This window comes from Brassica napus, chromosome C7 (assembly GCF_020379485.1).
Source record: "Brassica napus cultivar Da-Ae chromosome C7, Da-Ae, whole genome shotgun sequence".
Taxonomy (NCBI): domain Eukaryota; kingdom Viridiplantae; phylum Streptophyta; class Magnoliopsida; order Brassicales; family Brassicaceae; genus Brassica; species Brassica napus.
The window spans coordinates 11229287-11252741 of NC_063450.1; the positions used below are offsets into that span (position 1 = coordinate 11229287).

The 23455-nt window shown below is 36.1% G+C and overlaps 2 protein-coding genes across 2 annotated transcripts; both read left to right on the forward strand.

The window, feature by feature from the left end:
- Nucleotides 1-738: 738 nt before the first annotated feature.
- On the forward strand, nucleotides 739-3660 carry LOC111207868 (pentatricopeptide repeat-containing protein At5g02860). Its single transcript, XM_022706306.2, has one exon. It carries the CDS (start codon nucleotides 822-824, stop codon nucleotides 3258-3260), a length of 2439 nt encoding a protein of 812 aa, XP_022562027.1. The 5' UTR covers nucleotides 739-821; the 3' UTR covers nucleotides 3261-3660.
- Nucleotides 3661-15206: 11546 nt separating this feature from the next.
- On the forward strand, nucleotides 15207-16723 carry LOC111207585 (PXMP2/4 family protein 4). The gene is made up of 4 exons (XM_022705775.2): nucleotides 15207-15603; nucleotides 15749-15977; nucleotides 16117-16241; nucleotides 16326-16723. Exons 1-4 carry the CDS (start codon nucleotides 15313-15315, stop codon nucleotides 16422-16424), a joined length of 744 nt encoding a protein of 247 aa, XP_022561496.1. The 5' UTR covers nucleotides 15207-15312; the 3' UTR covers nucleotides 16425-16723.
- The last annotated feature ends 6732 nt before the right edge of the window (nucleotides 16724-23455 follow it).

The window sequence follows — 23455 nt, forward strand, 5'->3', positions numbered from 1 at the left end:
TAGCTAAATCACTTCTCTTAATCTTCCTGTAACATCCTGACTTGTGATATATGGAAAAGCTTAAGAGAATTGATTTGGTTATCTATGTCAACAAAGTTGACTTACTTTTTCTGTCACACATTCGTTTAGAACTCTAGAGTTAAGCGTGCTTGGGCTGGAGTAGTGAAAAGATAGGTGACCTATCGAGAAGTGATTTGCGATACCGTGTGAGTGAGGCCAAAGCATGGAGAAAGGTCGGGTGGTGATTGCAGGGTTATTAAACAATGATTTCGAGCATTGGAAATTTACGCACCGACCGTTGGAGCGGGATGGGGCCCACAGACCGAGAGAGCGGACGTGGGTGGCCCATTCGCTGTGGGAGGTCGGGGAGTTACAAGTATCAATTGGTGACAACTCGTCCTGGGGGAGTGTTGTTAAAGGGTGAGGTCTTCGGTTTAAGGAATGCCAAGCATTAATAATTTACATGGAGAAGTTAGTGAGGATTCACATTTGAGAGGTTAGGGTCAGTGTCCTACAGGGCTGTGAGACTAGGTCTACGGGACGGAGTGTCACGCTTTCCATATATCACAACTCGGGATATTACAAGATTATCATTCCTGACTTTATAGAGATAACGAATAATCCACGAATATGATGAGTCTTTGTCCAGTTCTGGATCTCTGAGTAAGTTATGGCCGTTTTTCCCTCGCATATACACCACTTTGACCATCTTTAACATTTAGGATATTTTGGTCACTCTAATTTAAAATAAAGAATGACGAAATTAACTAATAACAAAAAAAAAGATATATCCATTCACTTCTCCTCCTCGTTTCTCTCCAATGGCGGACAAGCTAGCTCTCCCTCTTCTTCTCCCAAGCACACCTTCCTCAAAGCCCTTGTTTCACGACCACCACCAACTCTCCAGAACGCCCTTTCTCACCTCACAACTTCCATCACAACCTCCTCCTTCTCCGGTAGAGCCTCTCCTTCACGACGTCTTCCTCCACCAAAACCCTAATTCGAGAAGACCCATAACCCCACAAACTCCCAAAACCCGTAACCGAACTCGAATCGGCAAGTCACGAGACCCTAACCTCGGAAAGCCTTGGTCTTACCATGGCTTATCTCCTCATGGTCAGCAGATTCTCCGTTCCTTAATCGAACCCACTTTCGATTCCGGCCAATTAGACCCTCTTCTCTCTCAGTTATCCGAGTCGTCTTCCTCGGAGTTACTCGCTCTTCTCAAAGGATTAGGCTTCCATAAGAGATTCGATTTAGCTCTTAGCGTGTTTGATTGGTTTATGAAGCAAAAGGATTATCAATTAGATAACTCTGTTGTTGCTGTTGTTATCTCGATGTTGGGTAAAGAAGGAAGAGTCTCTTCCGCTGCGAACTTATTCAATGGGCTGATAGAAAACGGGTTCTCGCTTGATGTTTACTCGTACACTTCGTTGATATCTGCGTTTGCAAATAGCGGAAGGTATAGAGATGCTGTAATGGTGTTCAAGAAGATGGAAGAAGAAGGTTGTAAACCGACTTTGATTACTTACAATGTTGTTCTGAACGTGTTTGGGAAAATGGGCACTCCCTGGAGTAAGATTATGTCTCTTGTGGAGAAGATGAAGAGTTATGGGATTGCTCCTGATGCGTATACATACAACACGCTTATAACTTGCTGTAAACGAGGATCTTTGCATGAAGAAGCTGCTCGGGTTTTCCAAGAGATGAAGATGGCAGGGTTTAGTCATGATAAGGTTACTTACAACGCCCTGTTGGATGTTTATGGCAAGTCTCATCGGCCTAAAGAAGCTATGAAGGTTTTGAATGAGATGGAGCTTAGTGGGTTTACACCGAGCATTGTGACTTATAACTCGTTGATATCTGCGTATGCGCGTGATGGAATGTTGGATGAAGCTATGGAGCTTAAGAATCAGATGGTGGGAAAGGGAATGAAGCCTGATGTTTTCACTTACACCACGCTTTTATCCGGATTCGAGAGAGCTGGGAAGGTTGAATCTGCTATGAGTGTTTTCGAAGAGATGAGAACCGCTGGGTGCAAACCGAATATTTGTACTTTTAATGCGTTCATAAAGATGTATGGTAACAGGGGGAGGTTTGCGGAGATGATGAAGATATTTGATGAGATCAACGTGTGTGGTCTTTCTCCGGACATTGTCACTTGGAATACACTGTTAGCAGTCTTTGGCCAAAACGGGATGGATTCTGAAGTTTCGGGTGTGTTCAAAGAGATGAAGAGAGCAGGTTTCGTACCTGAGAGAGAGACTTTCAATACGCTAATCAGTGCTTATAGCCGATGTGGCTCGTTTGAACAAGCTATGACTGTTTACAGGCGAATGCTTAAAGCTGGGGTCACTCCTGACCTCTCCACTTATAACACTGTGTTGGCTGCTTTGGCACGTGGAGGAATGTGGGAACAATCTGAGAAAGTTCTTGCAGAGATGGAGGATGGTCGGTGCAAGCCGAATGAGTTAACTTACTGCTCGCTACTTCATGCGTATGCAAACGGCAAGGAGATAGGTCGGATGCATTTCTTAGCAGAAGAAGTGTATTCTGGAGTTATCGAGCCTCGAGCTGTGCTTTTGAAGACACTAGTCTTGGTTTGTAGTAAGTGTGATCTCTTACCGGAAGCAGAACGTGCGTTCTCCGAGCTTAAAGAAAGAGGGTTTTCACCAGACATAACCACATTGAACTCCATGGTGTCCATATACGGAAGAAGGCAGATGGTGGCGAAGGCCAACAAAGTGTTAGATTACATGAAAGAGATGGGTTTCACACCAAGCATGGCGACGTACAATAGCCTCATGTATATGCATAGCAGGTCTGCAGATTTTGGGAAATCAGAGGAGATCTTGAGGGAAATACAAGCTAAAGGGATCAAACCAGATATCATATCGTACAACACAGTCATCTACGCATATTGTAGGAATACTCGGATGAGAGATGCTTCTAGAATCTTCGCAGAGATGAGAGATTCAGGGATTGTTCCTGATGTGATCACTTACAATACATTTATCGGTTCTTATGCGGCTGACTCAATGTTTGAGGAAGCCATTGGCGTCGTTAGGTACATGATCAAGAATGGGTGTAGACCAAACCAGAACACTTACAACTCCATTGTCGATGGTTACTGTAAGTTAAACAGGAAAGATGAGGCAAAGCTGTTTGCTGAAGATCTGAAGAATCTTGATCCTCATGCTCCTAAAGATGAGGAACAAAGGTTGCTGGAACGCATAGTGAAGAAATGGCCAATAAGATAGTTGGAATTCTAGAGTCAGGACTATTGGGCATATCTGCTTATCGCAGTAAGCTATACAATCTGCAGCTGACCCTTCATCATCGTCTCACTTGTACAGATGAAACTGAAGTATGAAACCGTTTGGTGGTTTTGGTTAGTTTATGTATGGGACTGATGTTCACTGGATCACTTCTGCTCAAGCTCCGGTTCCATTTTTCCCCTTTCTGTGATGAAAATATGGAACTTGTTTGACTGAGATCGTTTCTAGATCGGAAAGGAGAGATGCTGTCTTTTGTGTCAGGCTAAGAAGCATAGTGAATAGTTTATACGAATTAGTTGTATGTTTTGAGACGTCTCTTTTAGCTTATATATGTCATGCAATATTATATTTCTGATTGAAACTTGCACATTGTTTTTCATTATTCCCATGTCATCTACACTATCATATTCAGTTTGTAGATAATAATATTCAAAAATATGTGCATTAATTGTGTTAAGTGAATTTCCCAAAATCAGATTATATTAATATTAAATTTTCAATAAAAATATATGTTTTTATTAATAAAATATTAAATATATTTGTACATCCTCTATATATTAATTGGAAAACATTACAAAATCAGATTATATTAATATTAAATTTTCAATAAAAATATATGTTTTTATTAATAAAATATTAAATATATTTGTACATCCTCTATATATTAATTGAAAAACATTGCAACTTTTTTTTAGCCATGTGTCATGACTAAGATAATTCTTAGAATCATTAGAAAAATAGGTTGTGGTCCATCTAATTATATAATAAGTTTTTTATTAAACTAACCATAAATTCATTATTAATGTTCTATATTATTTTCTTAAGCAAAAGTTACGAAATTCTTTAATGTGACTAAAGTATATATGATAATTAATGATTTTGAATAATAAATATTTGATAAAAATTAGTATATCTTCTATCATTTGTTTAATTTTAAATTATTAAAGTAAATTAAAAACTGTGGGAACCGAAATTCGCACTGTCGATTTCTGTTTAAATTAAGAAAGTTAGGAAAAACCCTAATTTCCCAGAGGTCCCGGATATCTGTTAAACCACACGCCAAGCAATCAGAACACGCAAGTAAAGACGAAAAGAAATAAGAAATCGTAAAAGAGAGCAAAAGAAGTTTTATTTTGAATTCGCGTATGAGCGTTACAACAAGGTAGAAGAAGCTGTCGGCGAGATTCCTAGTTCTAACAACCTAAGACTGCAAAACCTAGTTGAGTCGCAGCTCGAAATAACAAAAAGGGAAAGTTGGCTAATTGCTCTAAGTGCTAAGTTTGCTCTGAGAAAAGTCCCTCCTCCATGCCTCTCGCCTAGGACCCCTTATAAACTGGCTCCAAGGTCGGTTTACGCTTTTCCTCTTCTGCCCTTAAGCCGCCATAGCATAAAAATGGAGATATTCCATTTTGTCCGATCTTCGTAATTATCTTCCAAATTTCGTATTTATCCGCGGAAACTTGACATTTATCTTCCCTTGCGAACCAAGCGTAAACGGACATGCGGTTTACGGGCTGTTGGTTAAGAAATCGTAAGTCGGGCCTCGAGTCATGTCTTGGGTCCCTTTGGGCCGTCTTCCGACTCGAAGCGTTTATTACGGCTTCTTTCGATAAAGAATGAACTTTCCGCGGTTTTAACGGTAAAGTTTGATTGATAACTTGGAAATGGCGGGGGATGTGAGACGGGTTCGCTACGGTATTCGGGAGATAGCATCGAAGGGTAGACGAGAATGCATGGACTGATGTCGTATCGACGTTTCGGAAGAGTTCGGTCGCTACGTAGCGACCGAACTTTGGTTCGAGCTCGGTCGCTACGTAGCGACCGAGCTTCTGCTCGAGCTCTGTCGCTACGTAGCGACCGAGCGGAATGGGCGTTTGGTCGCTACGTAGCGACTGAGCTTTGGCTCGAACTCGGTTGCTACGTAGCGACCGAGCGGAGCACGCGTTTGGTCGCTGCGTAACGATCTTTCTCGAGCTCTTGTCAGATGATTCGCGTTTCTTCCGCAAAGGTTTTTCATAAAGAAGAATCTATTTCGAAAAAATATTTGTCGAAGAATTTTTCTACGTTTTTCTTCTTCGTGGATTTGGACGTTAATTCCGTCGTGACCGATTTTGACCCCAACAGTTAGCCCCCAGCTCGTTAGAACCATGAGCTTCTAGCGTGAGGTTTTAGCGAGTGGCTTGGCAAGTTAGGTGAGTTAGGCGGAATTAATGGTCGAAAAGGTTCGTGGTAAGTGGTCTTCTCGCTCTTCTAAGAGTAGAACACGATAAGATTGGGGTTGCGCCTTATGACGGCTGCCTACGTACCCTTGTTGAAGGGATCAAGCCTTTCGTAGTTCGTCTTGGGGTTAAGTTTTGTATGACTAGTTTTCCAGCGTGACCTTTACGGTCTGGTTTTTATGTAGAGGTTATCAGGCGTGTTGATGCCGATGGCATTTTATATGGGTGTAGAAGGAAGACTACGAGTTGTCATCTCGTAATTTAACTCTATGTGAACTGCTATATCCGTGATCTGTTTCGAGAGTTTTCCGCAGTGTGTAAATTTGCGGGATTTCTGAAGACGCTAGAATATTGGCAAAGAGACAAATTTTGGGATCTCGTATCAAGGTTTTTGATACTATGCCTAGTGATGTTAGAGACCAGTGCGCTGAGTTTAGGGCAAGACCTAGGTTTACTCCTGGTTTTAGAGGGTGCGATGACTAATTCGACTTACGTATCCTGTTTCAGTGTCATCCTGATTCCATACCGATTTAAAGTCCGCGATAGGTTCTCGGCTTATACGACTTGTATGGTTGGAACCGAGCATCTCTCCAAGGAAAATATTTTAGCCTCCTCAAAGTGCTGACCAAAAATTTTGGGTTTCTTTTATAGCGCTATTATCATTGTGTCGGATGTACGAGAGTCATCTCTACGAGATGGCTAAGTCTGTTTAGGACGTTAAGAGTTTGTTGTGATCAGCAACAAACTTAATGGTTAAAATTACCGTTTTGAGTCTTCGCGAAGGATATGTTTTGAGAAGATGTTAGCGCGTATGACTATCTGGTCTTCCAAGAAAGTGTTTTTATCGAGGAAGGGAATTTCGTCGAGGAACGAATCTTCACGCGTCTGCGACGTCTCGCGATGCTGAAGATTTGTTATTCTTTCGTATGCCGCGTTTCGTGCTTGAAATGTTCGCGGGCTTGAAGATGTTTCGCGATGTTGCAAGGGATTAGTCTTAGCCCTGCGTTTGGGAAACATTCTGGTTTGACTACGGATGTTCGCAGCCAGAATTGTTGTTCCTATTTGGATTTGATTTGCGATCGAGGAATTAGGACCAAGGGGTCGCGTAAATTTGTCCCCGGAAAGTGGCATCCTCCTATACCGTGCTTTGTGTGGTGTTGACCTTCCGAGACTTCTTTCGTGTCTATTTGAGGATGTTCCGTATAGCTGTAGGAGCTCTGTTACGAGTTTTCCTTACATGCCGCATTTTACGAGTATTCCTTACATGCCGCATTTTACGAGTAAAACACAGCGGGCTTAAAGTGAATCGTAGTATATTGAACTTGGTCGATTTTTGACAAGTGGAACCTTTCCGTTAACTGTTTGGTTGTTAGGACTGAGTTTTGTTATGACGAATTTACCGTATGATTCTCGTTTTTGGGTGGTACGATAATTGTTTGTGTAATCGTTACTTGGCGTTTCAAGGAAAATTCTGGATTACCGTTTAGCCGTCAACTTATTGTGCGGTGCTCGCTCAATTGTTTTGGCTTTGCGCGAAGGTTGTGCTCAACTTTATAGCCAAGGACGTTGTTGCCAAAGGATTAGACCATGACACTTTTGTGCTGTCAATAAGGTCAAGTCGGTTAGAATCGTCCTTATAGGGGATGCTGTAACCTAGTTTGGCTTCGAAGGAAAGGCGTAATTGGGCGAGTGACGAATGGCGTTTATCGAGATTGATAGGCCGAGTATGCCCATGGTGGTAGAAAATGTTTTTCCACTTTAGGGTTAATTTATACGATGAAAGTTTCGTATAATGTTTCCTTTATTCGTATGGAAGTTGTTTCCTTTGTTTCCGAGGGAGATAAAGCCTAAGAAGCTCGATACATAGTCCGTGCGGAGTCAGTTGCGGGACGACTGCCTTCTCGGATGTGACCGAGGGAAAAGAAAAGAAGAAGCCAGCGAGTCGCATGGTTCTTCATAAAGCCTGTTATGTTAACTTTAGAAAGTTTCTTCGTAAGACTTGGTCTGATTGTACGAAGGATTTTTCGCGTAAGTAACGGGGACCTGTTTTACGAAGGTTGTAGATCGGTGATATGTAAACATATGTTAAAGTAGCGTTGTTTCTGTGGGTTTCAAGAGAATCGTTTCTGCTGTGATTTCGATCCTAGGTGAAAGTTGCTTGGAGTTACTCACGGAGTGTTACCGAAGTTTATTTCATTAAGATCTAGTCGCAGAACGTTTTTCATAGGTTTTATGAAAGGATTCTCATGACACATTCGTTCTGGAACGAATTGGTCGACCAGAGGTGGATCTAGTCACCATCGGGAGGAAAGCATCTCTTTGTACATGATGCTACATCTATTCTCGAGTTTTCTTCGTCACAAATGTTTTCGATGCTTTTCCGTGACTCACTTGGTACAATGGAAACTGAAAGAAATGCTCTGGTGATTGAAGATTTTTCGTAGAAATTTTTAAACGAAACTAGCTTTCTGAAACTAGAAAGGGCTTCAATACTTTGGCTAATCGTCGAGTTTCAGTTTGATATTGGTATATGTTTTCTGTACGCATGATTGCGACAAGAAATGACATATAGTCTTTGAGATTATCTTCATGATCGTCTCGATATGTTGCTAGCGTTTAGACGAATTTTAGATTGTCGTTTGCCTATATGAGACGATTTGCTTTGACAAAATCGTCTTCTTGACGATTTGCAAAATTTTTTGAAGTTTTGGGAGTATACGAGTATAGTATACGTACCTACTCCCTTTTTTTTTTTTTTTTTACGAAAGAAAACAGTTGAACCGATACTTTGAAGGGTTGTGTACGTTTCTTCTTCTATGGTTTGAAATGATCAATAATCCTGGACGATTTAAAGACGACGCTTGGACTATGATTTGGTTTGTTTCCACTTTGACGACTTGGAATATGTCGGTTCCGAGAAAATTGCTAGAAACGAATCGGTTTTAAGAAGATGTTCATGTCTCTCGTTTTTTCTCTCTTTTAGGAAGCGAGCTTAATATGCGTGGCGATCATTTCTTGATTTTCGGAGAGTGTAGATCGGTTTGCAAGATCTGGCTGAACAGTTATGGAACGATATATCGAGACAAGAAAAATCGCCTAAGACTTAGTTCGCTAGACTATCCACCTAGGTTTTACGTTCTCTGAAGTCCTATGGCAGTCTCAAAGGCGTTTTTTTTTCTTAGTAATTTCCTACGAAAATTCCAAGTCTGATTTCAGGTCGGAAATACCTTAGTTCTCTCGAAGATGCAGTTTTGTCTCTTCTCAGTTTTGCTTGCTTATTTTCCCTTCCTCTTCTCGTGTATGTTCGCCAATTTCGATATTGGTCTTTATCCTTTAAACTTGACATTTATCTTTAGAACTTGGCTGTTATCTTCTCCTTAGATACGACGTCAATTTTTATAAAAAGGTTCAACGTAATCGTATAGTTGAGGCAGCTAAGGTGTTAAGTTAACCGTTGCCGTTTTATACGATTAATCTGAGTCCAAGCGAGAAAACAAGTCTTTGCGGGGTTTTTTTTATCGTAAAGTTTCAATGGTAACTCCAATCAAGACGAAATAAGAGACGTTTCGATCGAGATTTGAAGGAGAACACAAAGATGTAGGTAAGGGCGAGTAGGAGCAAGCGAAGGTGTTTAGACGAGTCTTACTTGTTTTTGTCGTAAAATCTCAACGGAAACTCCGATTGAGACGAAACGAAAAGCGTTTCGATGAGGATTCAAAAGAGAACCTAAAGGAGGACCTTTCTGAGGCCTTACAGGTCGCTATGTAGAGAGTGAAGGTCTGACAGGTCGCTACGTAGCGAGTGGAAGCAAGCCAAGAAGAGTCCTACTTGTTTTCGTCGTAAAATCTAAACGGAAACTCCGATTGAGACGAAACGAAAAGCGTTTCGATGAGGATTCAAAAGAGAACCCAAATGAGGACCTTTCTGAGGCCTTACAGGTCGCTATGTAGCGAGTGAAGGTCTGTCAGGTCGCTACGTAGCGAGTGGAAGCAAGCCAAGAAGAGTCCTACTTGTTTTCGTCGTAAAATCTCAACGGAAACTCCGATTGAGACGAAACGAAAAGCGTTTCGATGAGGATTCAAAAGAAAACCCAAAGGAGGACCTTTCTGAGGCCTGACAGGTCGCTATATAGCGAGTGAAGGTCTGACAGGTCGCTACGTAGCGAGTGGAAGCAAGCCAAGAAGAGTCCTACTTGTTTTCGTCGTAAAATCTCAACGGAAACTCCGATTGAGACGAAACGAAAAGCGTTTCGATGAGGATTCAAACGAGAACGCAAAGGAGGACCTTTCTGAGGCCTTGCAGGTCGCTACATAGCGAGTGGAGAGTTGGCTTGAGCTCGGTCGCTACGTAGCGAGTGGAGAGTTGGCTTGAGCTCGGTCGCTACTTAGCGACCGAGCTGTGTGCGTGCTCCGTCGCTACGTAGCGACCGAGTTGTGTGCGTGCTCGGTCGCTACGTAGCGACCGAGCTGTATGCGTGCTCGGTCGCTACGTAGCGACCGATCTATGTGAAGCCTCGGTCGCTACGTAGCGACCGAGCTGTGTGCGTGCTCGGTCGATACGTAGCGACCGAGCTGTGTGCGTGCTCGGTCGCTACGTAGCGACCGAGCTGTGTGCGTGCTCGGTCGCTACGTAGCGACCGAGCTGTGTGCGTGCTCGGTCGCTACGTAGCGACCGAGCTGTGTGCGTGCTCGGTCGCTACGTAGCGACCGAGCTGTGTGCGTGCTCGGTCGCTACGTAGCGACCGAGCTGTGTGCGTTCTCGGTCGCTACGTAGCGAGTGAGCCTTGTGCGTGCTCGATCGCTACATAGCCACCGAGCTTGGCTAGAGCTCGATCACTACGTAGCGACCGAGCTGTGTAATCGATTTGCTGCACTTCTTTTTTTCGCGATTAACCTAGGGGTTTTCTGCGGTTTATGGGAGATCAAGTTTTACCCTTCCAAAAAGTTTTCGGAAAACGTGTTTTGGTAAAACCCTTACGCATTGAGATTTCTTTCGTTCGGTAATGAGCCAAACTTACGGGGTTTGATAAGATTTATCGTTTCCCTTTATAAAAAAGAGAAATCGCGAGATCGTTTCATTGCACGTCCTGTGGCGAGAAGTCGCAGCAAGGTTTTCGATTTTCTCAAGAACTGTGGCGTTTGCATAGGCGTTGGCCATAGGCGGAGTGGCGGCTGTTGTTTTCTTACCAGCGTTGTTGTGAACTGCGACTTTCTCTTTCGTATTTCCAGACATTGTTTTGATCAAGCGTTTTGCGGCTATGAGTTAGAGTAATCCGTACCCCCCCTCCTAGCGCCAAACTGTGGGAACCGAAATTCGCACTGTCGATTTCCGTTTAAATTAGGAAAGTTAGGAAAAACCCTAATTTCCCAGAGGTCTCGGATATCTGTTAAACCACACGCCAAGCAATCAGAACACGCAAGTAAAGACGAAAAGAAATAAGAAATCGTAAAAGAGAGCAAAAGGAGTTTTATTCTGAATTCGCGTATGAGCGTTACAACAAGGTAGAAGCCTCGGCTATGAGAGCTGTCGGCGAGATTCCTAGTTCTAACAACCTAAGACCGCAAAACCTAGTTGAGTCGCAGCTCGAAATAACAAAAACGGAAAGTTGCCTAATTGCTCTAAGTGCTAAGTTTGCTCTGAGAAAATTCCCTCCTCCATGCCTCTCGCCTAGAACCCCTTATATACTGGCTCCAAGGTCGGTTTACGCTTTTCCTCTTCTGCCCTTAAGCCGCCATAGCATAAAATGGAGATATTCCATTTTGTCTGATCTTCGTAATTATCTTCCAAATTTCGTATTTATCCGCGGAAACTTGACATTTATCTTCCCTTGCGAACCAAGCGTAAACCGACATACGGTTTACGGGCTGTTGGTTAAGAAATCGTAAGTCAGGCCTCGAGTCATGTCTTAGGTCCCTTTGGGCCGTCTTCCGACTCGAAGCGTTTATTACGGCTTCTTTCGATAAAGAATGAACTTTCCGCGGTTTTAACGGTAAAGTTTGATTGATAACTTGGAAATGGCGGGGGATGTGAGACGGGTTCGCTACGGTATTCGGGAGATAGCATCGAAGGGTAGACAAGAATGCATGGACTGATGTCGTATCGACGTTTCGGAAGAGTTCGGTCGCTACGTAGCGACCGAACTTTGGTTTGAGCTCGGTCGCTACGTAGCGACCGAGCTCCGGCTCGAGCTCGGTCGCTACGTAGCGACCGAGCGGAATGGGTGTTTGGTTGCTACGTAGCGACTGAGCTTTGGCTCGAACTCGGTTGCTACGTAGTGATCCTTCTCGAGCTCTTGTCCGATGATTCGCGTTTCTTCCGCAAAGGTTTTTCGTAAAGAAGAATCTATTTCGAAAAAATATTTGTCGAAGAATTTTTCTACGTTTTTCTTCTTCGGAGATTTAGACGTTTATTCCGTCGTGACCGATTTTGACCCCTACAAAAACCCACATTAACCATATAATAAAATATAAATTTTTCTGTATATGTTATAATTAAAATTTTTAAAAACGACTATAAATTACTAAAACTGTTAAAAGTCTCACATTCAAATTTTGTGATACATGGTTTAAAATTTTTGTTATGATAAAATATAAATTATTACAGAATCATATAAGTAAAAAACCTAACTAATTAATTATTAAGTTTAAAAGTTATATTAAGTATATATATATATATATATCCTTTTAAATTAAACTATATACCATATAAAATACATAAATATTTTAATTTTGAAATTTACTTTAAACATTTTTTTTTTGATAAAGCATTGACCAAACATTGACAACTTAATTTTAAAAAAAATTATAAATTACCAGAACTATTAATCTCACAATGAAAATTTTGTTATCGGTAATTTAATGTATTTGCTATAAATGATACAATGATAAAAAAACCATATGAGTAAAACATCATTTAATAGACATTAATATTAAAAATATACTACGCATGTTAATATCATTTAAATTTAATTAAATATTCTATCAAATAGAAAAAAAATATTGTTTGGATTAATAAAATTGATTTTTATTTTCGCACCAATTTAATTATATATGTAATTGTTACTGACTTTTGATTATTCAATATATATTTTATTTCATAATATTTAAAACATATAATACATAAAATAATTTATATATAATGCTCATTCTGCGCAAGACACGGATCTTAAATTGGTTTGAAAATCTATACTAGAATAGGACAATCAACAAAACCTAAATCTCTATGAAAATAACATGTAATCTTAGCAAATGAATTTGCTGTCAGGTTTTGTGTCTTTCAGATGTAAAAAAATCTTGATTTCTTAAAATTTTTGTAGAAATTGTATCTTCGTTACTTCAGTTGAGAAGTTGGGCATCAAAATAAGATCTTTCCCATCTGTCCCAGACTGCTGAGATGTTGAATATAAAAATTGCTCGTCATAGCCCAAATATGAGCTTTCAGTTTTGTATGCAAAAGCGACAAGTGTCTTCTTTTGTTTCACAGTCCTAATAGTTGATTCTTTCATAATTCATCTTTCTAAACCCAACCATATCTACTAAACTGTGAAAAAGAAGTCCATGATCCATCTACCAAAAAGTTTGAAGTGGCAGTGGCTGGTGTTGTGAATGAATGTGTTTTGTTATCTTTGTATTGGCATCAAACCATGTTCAACATTTTTACCAGTTCTACCAGACCCCTTGTGATTCTTATTTATCAATTAAATAATAAAGTAATTGTATATTGGGGAAATTAATTACCAACAACAATGATACTCCAATTTAAATTAATAGACTAGATCTTGATATATGCAATAGCGCGAATTTTATTTTAAACGAATTTTATAAATTAATCAAATGTTTTTAAGTGTTAAGGAAAATTTTAGTTGTATAATATTTATTTTATGTGGCTTAATTAGTATTATACTAGAGGACAAGTGTGATTGGGTTAGTTGAGCAGTATTTAGTACCTGTGATTAGTACTGTCATGTCTTTGTCGTAATTTGGATTCAGTTCTTGCCCAGCTCGGACATGAGATCGGTCTTCGAGCGGGCTTTTTTCTGTTTCTCGGAGGAAGGTAATTGTTCATACAGCCGGATGAAACAACTTCTTGCTAGCAATGTGTTTCTCGATCTCTAGTCTTTGGATCTCTATATTCTTGTATATCTCGGTTCGATCTTTCATCCAATTATTCAAGAGTATATCGTTTTTATTGTTTTATTCACTTCAAGTTAGAATGACTTTAGTTTTGATTACATGTTTTCTTAACTGTTTTGCTATATAATCAAGTTTGAAGGTAGTACCGTTTATTTTCAGTATTTTGTACACTTCAATGCTCATTTTTAATGATATTTACATTTCAACAAAAGAAGATTATTATATTAATATATATTTACTCGTGAGTTTTTGGGGTTCACCACCAAAATAATATCCAATAAAAATTTGTCATGTCATATTTTGTTTAAGAAAAAAAAATCTAAAATAATATATACTAATTGCCAAAATTTCAATGTTGTTAACACCGTCATCAAAATTCTAAACTTTAGATTTAGCGTTTAAGGCTTAGGATTATGATTTAGGGTTTAGATTTATAGTTTTGCTGACGAAGAAACAAACATCAAATTTTTTTTCCAGCAATTACTACTATTTTTTTGATTGCTTTTTTTTTTCTTTCAATAAACAAAATACAAAGTTTTTACCGGGTATTAACCCCTGTTCTAAAATGCCCCGTGGAACCCAATTACGCGGCGCTGGAGCGCTCGACGGAGGTCGACCGTGGCGATTTCACCATCTTCGGCCAAAAAATCAAAACTTTCATTTTTTTTTAAGTTTTAAGTGTTTAAATCACATGCTAGAAGATAAATCTATGAGTTTGATGCATAAACAACAAGAAAAACTCGTAGAAATTGTGGATTTTGACAAATTTGTGTTGACAGCGGAAAATGTTTTGCAGTAAACCTAAAAAAATGAAAGGAAGAAGATGACATAAACAGTTATGCCATTCATTTAAGAAACACACAAAAAGAACCAAAAAACGAACCCGAGTGCAGACAAATTGAAGATAGCATATTTACCACCAGGCAACATTTCTTTTACTTGTTTGTTCACCTAAGTTCCTGTATATATAGATATATGTATTTAAAACTTAAAAAAATAATTAAAATTACTCTCCGTGTAAAGCCCGTTTAATTCCCGAATTTTTGTTAACTCGCTAGGTCCGAAGTTACCGTAGTTCCGAACATGGGTATTCACCCAAAAGTAAACTTTTTACTCATAATTGTGAACAAATTCGTGATCTGTTTTCTTAATCCTTCATCACAGACCATATATATGAATTATTATAAAATAGATGTGAATTCCGAAATCAACACTCTTTTTTATGAACACCCTAAGGTTTAAAGGTTTCTACACTTAGGTCTGGGGTTCGAATCCCAGACTATGCAATTTATTGCAGATTACAGGAAATCCAGGTTTCAAGTCCCGGAGAGAGCGATTTATTAAACAATTATGCAGACTACAGAAGAAAGGCTTACAAGGGATCTTCAACATGGTGCAAGTAAATCTGGTCAGACGTGGATCTTCATAGGACGGCTCAGGTGATGCAGTTAGGCGTAAGTCTTCATAAGGCAGGTAGTATTATCGGTTGTCGAATCGTCTATGTAATCTTTATAATATCATAGTTGTAAGATCATAATAAATCAGCGTTAAAAAAAAAAAATCAACTCCCTAGAGAAAAGGAAATTCATTATTTTTTGCTTACAACTTCCAAAAGGCAGAGGCACTTTCCTGAATTAGAACCTCGGAGAAGAAGCAAACAAACACAAAACAAAACAAATCAGAATGAGCGGCGCATTATTCAGAAATGTCGCCGCCGACACCGCACGGCTGATACGGCGGAACGCGGCAGCGGAAATTAAGCAACTGCGATCCAGGCCTGATTTCCGCGCACCTCAGCTTCTCGGTAGAGCAAAGGAAACCGGAATCTCACTTCCGTCTTCTCCTTCCGGTCTCTGCTCATCTGCGAAGGTGGGATTCGTAGGATGGTATCTTGGTATGGTGAAATCACGACCTGTCATCACCAAAAGTGTCACTTCTTCCATTATTTACATTGCCGCCGATTTGTCTTCTCAGGTACTTTCTTTAAATCTTGTTTTTAGCTCCTTACATATGTTTGTGTCTGTTTCTTGTTTGAGTAATTTTAACTTCTTGAGGTGGTAATTTAATTAGCTTATGATGTTACATATCGTTCTTTGAGAACTGACTTTCTTTTCAACAGATAATTTCGAAAAGATCTTCGGAGTCTTATGACATGTTGAGAACAGCAAGGATGGGAGGGTATGGTCTATTGGTCTTGGGTCCAACACTTCATTATTGGTTCAACTTCATGTCAAGACTCTTTCCAAAACAAGATTTGATCACCACGTTCAAGAAAATGGCCATGGGACAAACCATCTACGGGCCTATAATGACCGTTGTTTTCTTCTCCTTAAACGCTACCCTACAGGGTAAGTTTCTTATATTATACATCTCAGGTTCATTTATAGATGTTATATTGGTTTAACTTGCCTATTGTCTCACAAATACAAAGGTCTGATTACACGAAACCATGTTTCTAAGCTATACTGTGTTTCGTTGTTTGTTCAGGGGAAAGTGGTTCAGATATAGTTGCAAGATTGAAAAGGGACGTAATCCCTGCAATGTTTAACGGTGTCATGTATTGGCCTATTTGTGATTTTATAACATTCAGGTTCTTCCCCGTTCACTTACAGGTAACTATCATTTGACTCGTAAGAAAAATCGTTTCACATTACCGCTTCCTGAGTTGGTCTTACTTTTTTTTTTATTTCTTGCAGCCTCTTGTAAGCAACTCGTTTTCATATCTCTGGACAATCTACATGACGTACATGGCAAACCGCGAAAAACCAGCAGTGATTTCAGCTGAAACACCATAATACCTTCTAAGCTATCTTGCGCATTGCCACTCTATGTAGATTTAGGTTGGTTAATATAAGATTTTCAAAGAACACATATGTGATGAATTTTGTTTCCGCAACTACTATTAATTTGCGTGATGTCACTATCATCTTTGATGGTTTGACACGGTATCACTCAAGGTTTGAGTGGTAGTTGCATACGAGAGGGATTAGCTCACTATGCCGTATGCGGTCTAAACCACTTTTGTTTTCACGATCAATTTGATGCGGTAAGCAAACAGTCTCTGAATGTTTGGAAAATGTCTAGACTTTGTATCCTTGATGTTGGGTTAAGCTATTCTCTGAAGAGATCAAAATCAAGAATGTATACCGGTCGAATTAGTCCATCTTCAACACATCGATAAATCACCTGACACACTTCGGTATGTCCAAACAAAGTTTTATAGGAAGAAAGAAAGAAAGTGAGAAACTTACAGCAGCAAAGCAGGAGAAAGATGTAGGTCTTGATGTTGTGATAAAGTTTGAGCACTGATTCTCCTCACAAACACACTCAAACTCAATCCCAAAGCACACTAATCCTTTATTTATTGATTATCTTTGACTGGGATTTCGATTGACGGTGAAGATGATGAGGATTGAAGAAGATGAAGCTGATAAGGGACGACTAAGAAAAGAATGAGTGAGATAGTCCTTCTTTTTCTGCTCTACGTTCTCAATGCTTCGCTTCGTCAGAGTGAACCATAAAAAGACTTGGGGCGATTTTAGGGGAAGTTTTGAAAGTGGATCTGAATTTAAAGGGTTGGTTAGATTTGGGTTTGGATAGTCCTCGGTAGAATTGTAAGTACTTAAGTTTCTCTTGGTTTCGTGGTCTTTACTATTTTCTAATTTTTAGTTTAGTTGATAAAGGTGAGAATAGTATTTGAATTTTTTTTAAAAGTTAAAGAGGATATAGCAATTGATTCTCCAAAAACTCACTAGCATGAGAAAAAACTGGCCGATTGCCTAAGTACTGTGCTGAGTCATGGCCAAGAACAAAACTGCGCCAACTAGATAAGGGATTTGCCACTAAATACTATACCGGCAAAACCACTCCGAACAAAAGGCGAGGGATACCACCAACACACACACAAGAGTCGTAACTAAGGTGTTACATTTCCTTGAACTGTATGGTCATTTGAGAATTAACTTGAACAAGTACACATTTCGACATACTTTCACGTATCCATAAGTTTTGTTTCCTCTTATTATAGCCTTAATTAAGTTCTGCTTAAATGAAATAAGACAGTCTATAGAGAATGGTAAAAAATTTATTTTGCTTCATGGAAAATTTGATACATTAAGAAAGACGTGAGAAGTAAGATAATACAGAAAATAAGTAAAAGATATCTTCTAAACAAATGGTGTTTTAAACTATCTATACTATCAAAAGAGAAACATTCTGAAAAAACTACTTATGCAAGGTTGTTGGACCATTTTATTAGATTTAATTTTTATTTTGGTCTTATCCCTTATATATTAATTGAAAAACATTACAACATTATTTTGTAGCCACATGTCACCATGAGGATGAAATTCAAAATTCTTAAAGAAATAGGTTGGTCTATCTTAACTTATATTATATTTTTTATTAAACTAGCTATTAAATTGATAAATAGTGTACAAAAGAATATTCTCGAACTTTCCTTAAATAAAAGCTACGGAATTACCTAATATGATTAACGTATATATGACAATTAATGATTATGAATATTAAATATTTGATAACAATTTTTGTATCTTATCTCTTTTTTGTTTAATTTTATATTATTAAAATATATTAAACAACCACATTAACTATATAATAATAAAAAAATATTTTCTTATATTTTATATTTTGAATTTTTAAAACGACTATAAATTACTAAAAACGTTAAATGTCTCATACTAAAATTTTATGATCAATGGTTTAACTTTTTTGGTAATAACAAGATACAAATTATCATAAATCGTATGAATATGAAGCCTCATTTACTAGACATTCATATTATTTATTAATATAGTTTAAAATTAAACTATATAACATAGAAAAATACTTAAATATGATAAAATTGATAAATAGTGTACAAAAGAGTATCCTCGCACTTTCCTTAAATAAAAGCTACGGAATTTCCTAATATGATTAACGTATATATGACAATTAATGATTATGAATAATAAATATTTGATAACAATTATTGTATCTTAGCTCTTTTTTTGTTTAATTTTATATTATTAAAATATATTAAACAACCACATTATCCATATAACAAAAAAATTAATTTTTTTTCTTATATGTTATATTTTGAATTTTTAGAACGACTATAAATTATTAAAAACGTTAAATGTCTCACACTAAAATTTTGTGATCAAAGGTTACTTTTTTGGTAATAACAAGATACAATAATCGTATGAATATGAAGTCTCATTTACTAGATATTCATATTATATATTAATATAGTTTAAAATTAAACTATATAACATAGAAAAATACTTAAATATGATAATTTCTAAATTTGTATTGAAAAAAATATTGAAACCTTAATATTTTAATTTTGAAATTCACATTCAAAAAATCGCACATTCGAAATTTTGTGTTTATCATATGAGTATGAATTCTCAATAATAAATATTTATATTAAAATATTATATATATATATGTCTATGTCATTGAAATTTAGTTATATACCATATAAAATAAATAAAATTATTGTTTTGATTTATTTACCAAAAAAATATCGTAAATAAACAAGATGTATTGTTTTGATTTATGTGCTTACTATAATTTAGTTATATACATAATACATAAATGAATACAAACAAATAATAATATATAAAAATTATTTACAATATAACATTTATTCCGCGCAATTGCGCGGATCTTAAACTAGTCTTATATATTTGAAAGAGTACGTTACTCAATAACATTATACCGTATATTTATCCGATTTTTACTCCTTTGGTGAGTTAACCACTATAACAACCACATATGTTTTTATCTTTAATTTAAAAGCACGACTGCAATATATTGCAATGTAATAGACTTATTCTCTTATACATTCCTTCCCTATTCTAACACATATTATATTCTTCTTAACTCTTTGTTAACAAAATCTATAAACAACATATTTTCAACTTCCTGTAACCTCCTCACCAATATATATTCCCGCATTGCAAGGTATTTAAATGAGTATATCACACATAATCCTTTTTCAAATATGTTGCATGCGATTTATTAATTTAAAAATATGTTTTTATTACATTAATAATATAATGAACTTCTTTGATTAAAAACATATTATTGCATTCTATCAAGAAACAATAAATGGCTTTTTATTGATATTCAATATAGCAATTTATTTTATAATTCATACATATAGAGTTATTAATTATTTAAAATTAAAGAATTATAGTGTAATAATATTGACGACACATGCAGAATAATATTAAATTCGCTTAAGCCTATTAATAAAATTAATATTATACATGCAGATAAGTGTTATGCATTCCAGTATATCCTTTATAAATGACACATGCAGAATAATAATAAATTCGCTTAGACCTATTAATAAAATATAATATTATTCGTACGTCCATTTTAGCAATCATAAATTTAATTGAATTAATAGATCTAAACCCGTTATATGCTTCTAAATAGAAAAAATAAATTATCTACATTAAAATTGTAATGTTATTGATCACTACAAAACCTATAACTTAAAATGCATAATATAAATACGATATATTTACTTTATATGAAAAATAAAATATATAAAGTATATGAAAATTTTAATCAAATTTTAAAGAATATTATAAGATTTTTTTTTCTGAATTCTAACCAGGTGTTGGTTAATGGGTTAATGGCGGGTTTATAGGTTTTATCGGATTATTAATTACAGTAGAACCTATATAAATTAATACTCGATAAATTAATAATCTCTTTAAATTAATAAATTTTGCCGATTCCAACTTGGACCAGTTCAAAATTTGACACAAATCGATAAAATAATTTTTTATAAATACATGGTTCCATTAAAATTATAAATTAATAATTTATATGTATACATATTTTATATAAGTAAATTTTATATTTACCACTTTCATGCTACCACTTTTCATCTTTACCACCACTAAAGAGACATTTTCAAAAATATTTTTTTCATTAAATGACAAAAGATTTTTATTCCCTTGTTCTTTATATATATAATAAATAAATAAAAATATAAAAAAATAATTTTTCAAACATTTTTTGCCACTTTTCCTTTACCACCACTAAAGGGATATTTTCAAATATTTTTCATTAAAAGGCAAAAAACTCTTATGTCCTTGTACTTTATATATATAATAAATAAATATTTAAATAAAAAAAAATCAAAACTAATTTTTTAATTTTATTCGAATTATACTATTTCGAAATTCAAACCCAAAAACCTAAAAATCAACTCTAAACCCTAAACCATCAATCCTAAACCCTATAATTTTTTAAAAAATACGAACCCTAAACTCTAAACCATCATTCCTAAACCTTTTTTTTTTGAAATACGAACCCTAAACCCTGAAACATCAACTCTAAACCCTAAACTCCGGACATCAACTTTAAACTCTAAACCCTAAACCTTCAACTCTAAACCCTAAAACATCAACTCTAAACCCTAAACCCTAAACTTCTCTAAACCCTAAACCATCAACACTAAACCCTAAACTATCAATACTAAACTTTAAACCGTAAAAAGTAAACTCTAAACCCTAAACCCTAAAAAATTTACCCTAAACCCTTAAACATCAACTCTAAACCCTAAACCCTAAACTTTTGACTCGAAACCCTAAACCCTAAACCCTAAAACCCTAGAGTTGAAGGTTTATGGTTTAGATTTGAAGGTTTAGGGTTTAGGGTTTAGAGTTGATGTTTCGGGGTTTAGGGTTTAGAGTTGATGTTTCATTGTTTAGGGTTTATATTTGATGATTTAGGGTTTAGAGTTGATGTTTTAAGTTTAGATTTAGGGTTTAAGGTTTACGTTTATGGTTTAGAGTTGATGTTTTAGGGTTTAGATTTGAAGGTTTAGGGTTTAGGGTTTAGAGTTGATGTTTCGGGGTTTAGGGTTTAAAGTTGATGTTTCATGGTTTAGGGGTTAGAGTTGATGAGTTAGAGTTTAGATTAGTTAACCATACGTTTTTTTTTGTCAAAGTTAATCAAATGGTTATAAATGTTTTTTACCCTTCGTTAAAGATAATGGTAAAAGTGGTTAGTGTAAACATGAAAAGTAGTACTTTGAAAATAGTATTTTTGACAATTTTCTTTGTTTGTTTAATATTCACAATAGAATTATCTTTATATTTTCTTAACACTTAATATATTTTTGATGAGATTTAATAATATTATATTTAAAACCACATTTAAGTTCTATGCAATATATATTATATACCCCAAATAATATAATAAAATTAATATAAATGTCAAATTTTAAAAAATAATAATTAATGTCTATACACTAAAATCAAATATTTTTTCTTATCTTAGAATAAATATATCTTTAAATAAGAAATCTAAACAAGAAAACCTTTTTAAATTAATATCTCTATAAATAGAGGTTTTACTGTAATAGGTTTTTATTAAATCAGAATTTTGTGAAAACATATGAGTTGATAGAACCTCTGATAAAATGTTAGATGAAAAATATAAACCAGCCCATATTATATACGACAACTGAATTTACCCGTTTAAGTGCGGATCTGGTTCTGATATAAAAATATTTCTTATGTCTTAATTCGTCTATAAACCATATATGTACCCACCACACTAAAAAGAGCTAAATCATTTGTAAAAATAGATTTCTTTCTTCGCACCATTTAAATGTATATGCACTATTAGTCATGTGGATTAGTTTTTGGTTCATGTATTTTTGGTTTTTGAAATTTAGATTCTAAAAATTTAGGAACCGTTCAGGTATTTACAAAGTTTGATTTGGTTTCAGTTGGGTTATTTTTGGTTTTTGGTTCGGTAATAGGCCTGGGCATTCGGGGTCCCAATAGGGTTTCGGTTTAGTCCAATCGGGTTTTTGTTTTTTGGGTTTATCAAAATCAGCCCCATTTGGGTTATATGAAAATTTAGTTCGGGACCGGTTCGGGTTCTATCGGGTTCGGGCCGGGGTTAGTAAATCTTCAAAAAACCGGTACAATCCGATGTACTTTCAGGTTCGGGTCCCAATCGGTTCTTCGGTTTAAATGTACTTGATTTATATCTACTTTGTAACAAAAAAATAAGTAGAACCATCGGTTTTAAAATACTTGATTTGTACTTATTTTGTAACCAAAACATAAATAAAATCGGTTAAAAAAAAAGAAAGGAACATCAAATGTGATCATTCAAAATCAAGTGAAAGGTAAACATATTGACCGAAAGAAAACCAAATAAATGAAAACATAAAACGAAAACCAAGTTCTCATGAAATGGAAAAGCATTATTCAATGAAAATAAAACCAAAATCTAAAAACTTCAACCTTCAATCGCCACCTTCAACCATCAATCTTCATATAATAGATAATTATTTTAGATGTTCAATATATTTTGAATACATATTAGGAATTGAGATCATGTTTGGTACAAGTTCTCTTTGGGAATCTTGAATGTTTCGGGTTCTATTGGATATCCATTTAGGTTCGGGTTGGATAATGCCCATAACCCAAAATACCATAAAATAAGATCCATTCAGTATTTATGCCGGGTTCGGATTGGTTCAGATTCATTTTTATCTGATCAGATTCGGTTTGGGTTTTCGGGTTCGGTTTATTTGCCGAATCGGTAAAGTAGAAAAATTGGGAAATTGCTAATATGCAAAAAAAAAGGGTCCAATTCAATTCCGTTCGATTCTGATTTTTGGGTAATTACAGATTTGTAGATAAAAATATCGGATAATTTGAGTTTTCAGTTTAGATATCAGGTAATTCGAGTTGTTCGTATAAAGGATCTGATAATTCAGATGATTTTTGAATACAAAATTTCCAGGTTATCCAGTGATTCAAATAATTCGGAATAT

Bases quoted from the DNA above. Each gene is read 5' to 3' on its own strand.
- LOC111207585 (XM_022705775.2), top strand. From the start codon at position 15,313: ATGAGCGGCGCATTATTCAGAAATGTCGCCGCCGACACCGCACGGCTG. The intron at 15,604-15,748 runs GTACTTTCTTTA...TCTTTTCAACAG, and splicing joins CCGCCGATTTGTCTTCTCAG to ATAATTTCGAAAAGATCTTC. The intron at 16,242-16,325 runs GTAACTATCATT...TATTTCTTGCAG, and splicing joins TCTTCCCCGTTCACTTACAG to CCTCTTGTAAGCAACTCGTT.
- LOC111207868 (XM_022706306.2), top strand. From the start codon at position 822: ATGGCGGACAAGCTAGCTCTCCCTCTTCTTCTCCCAAGCACACCTTCC.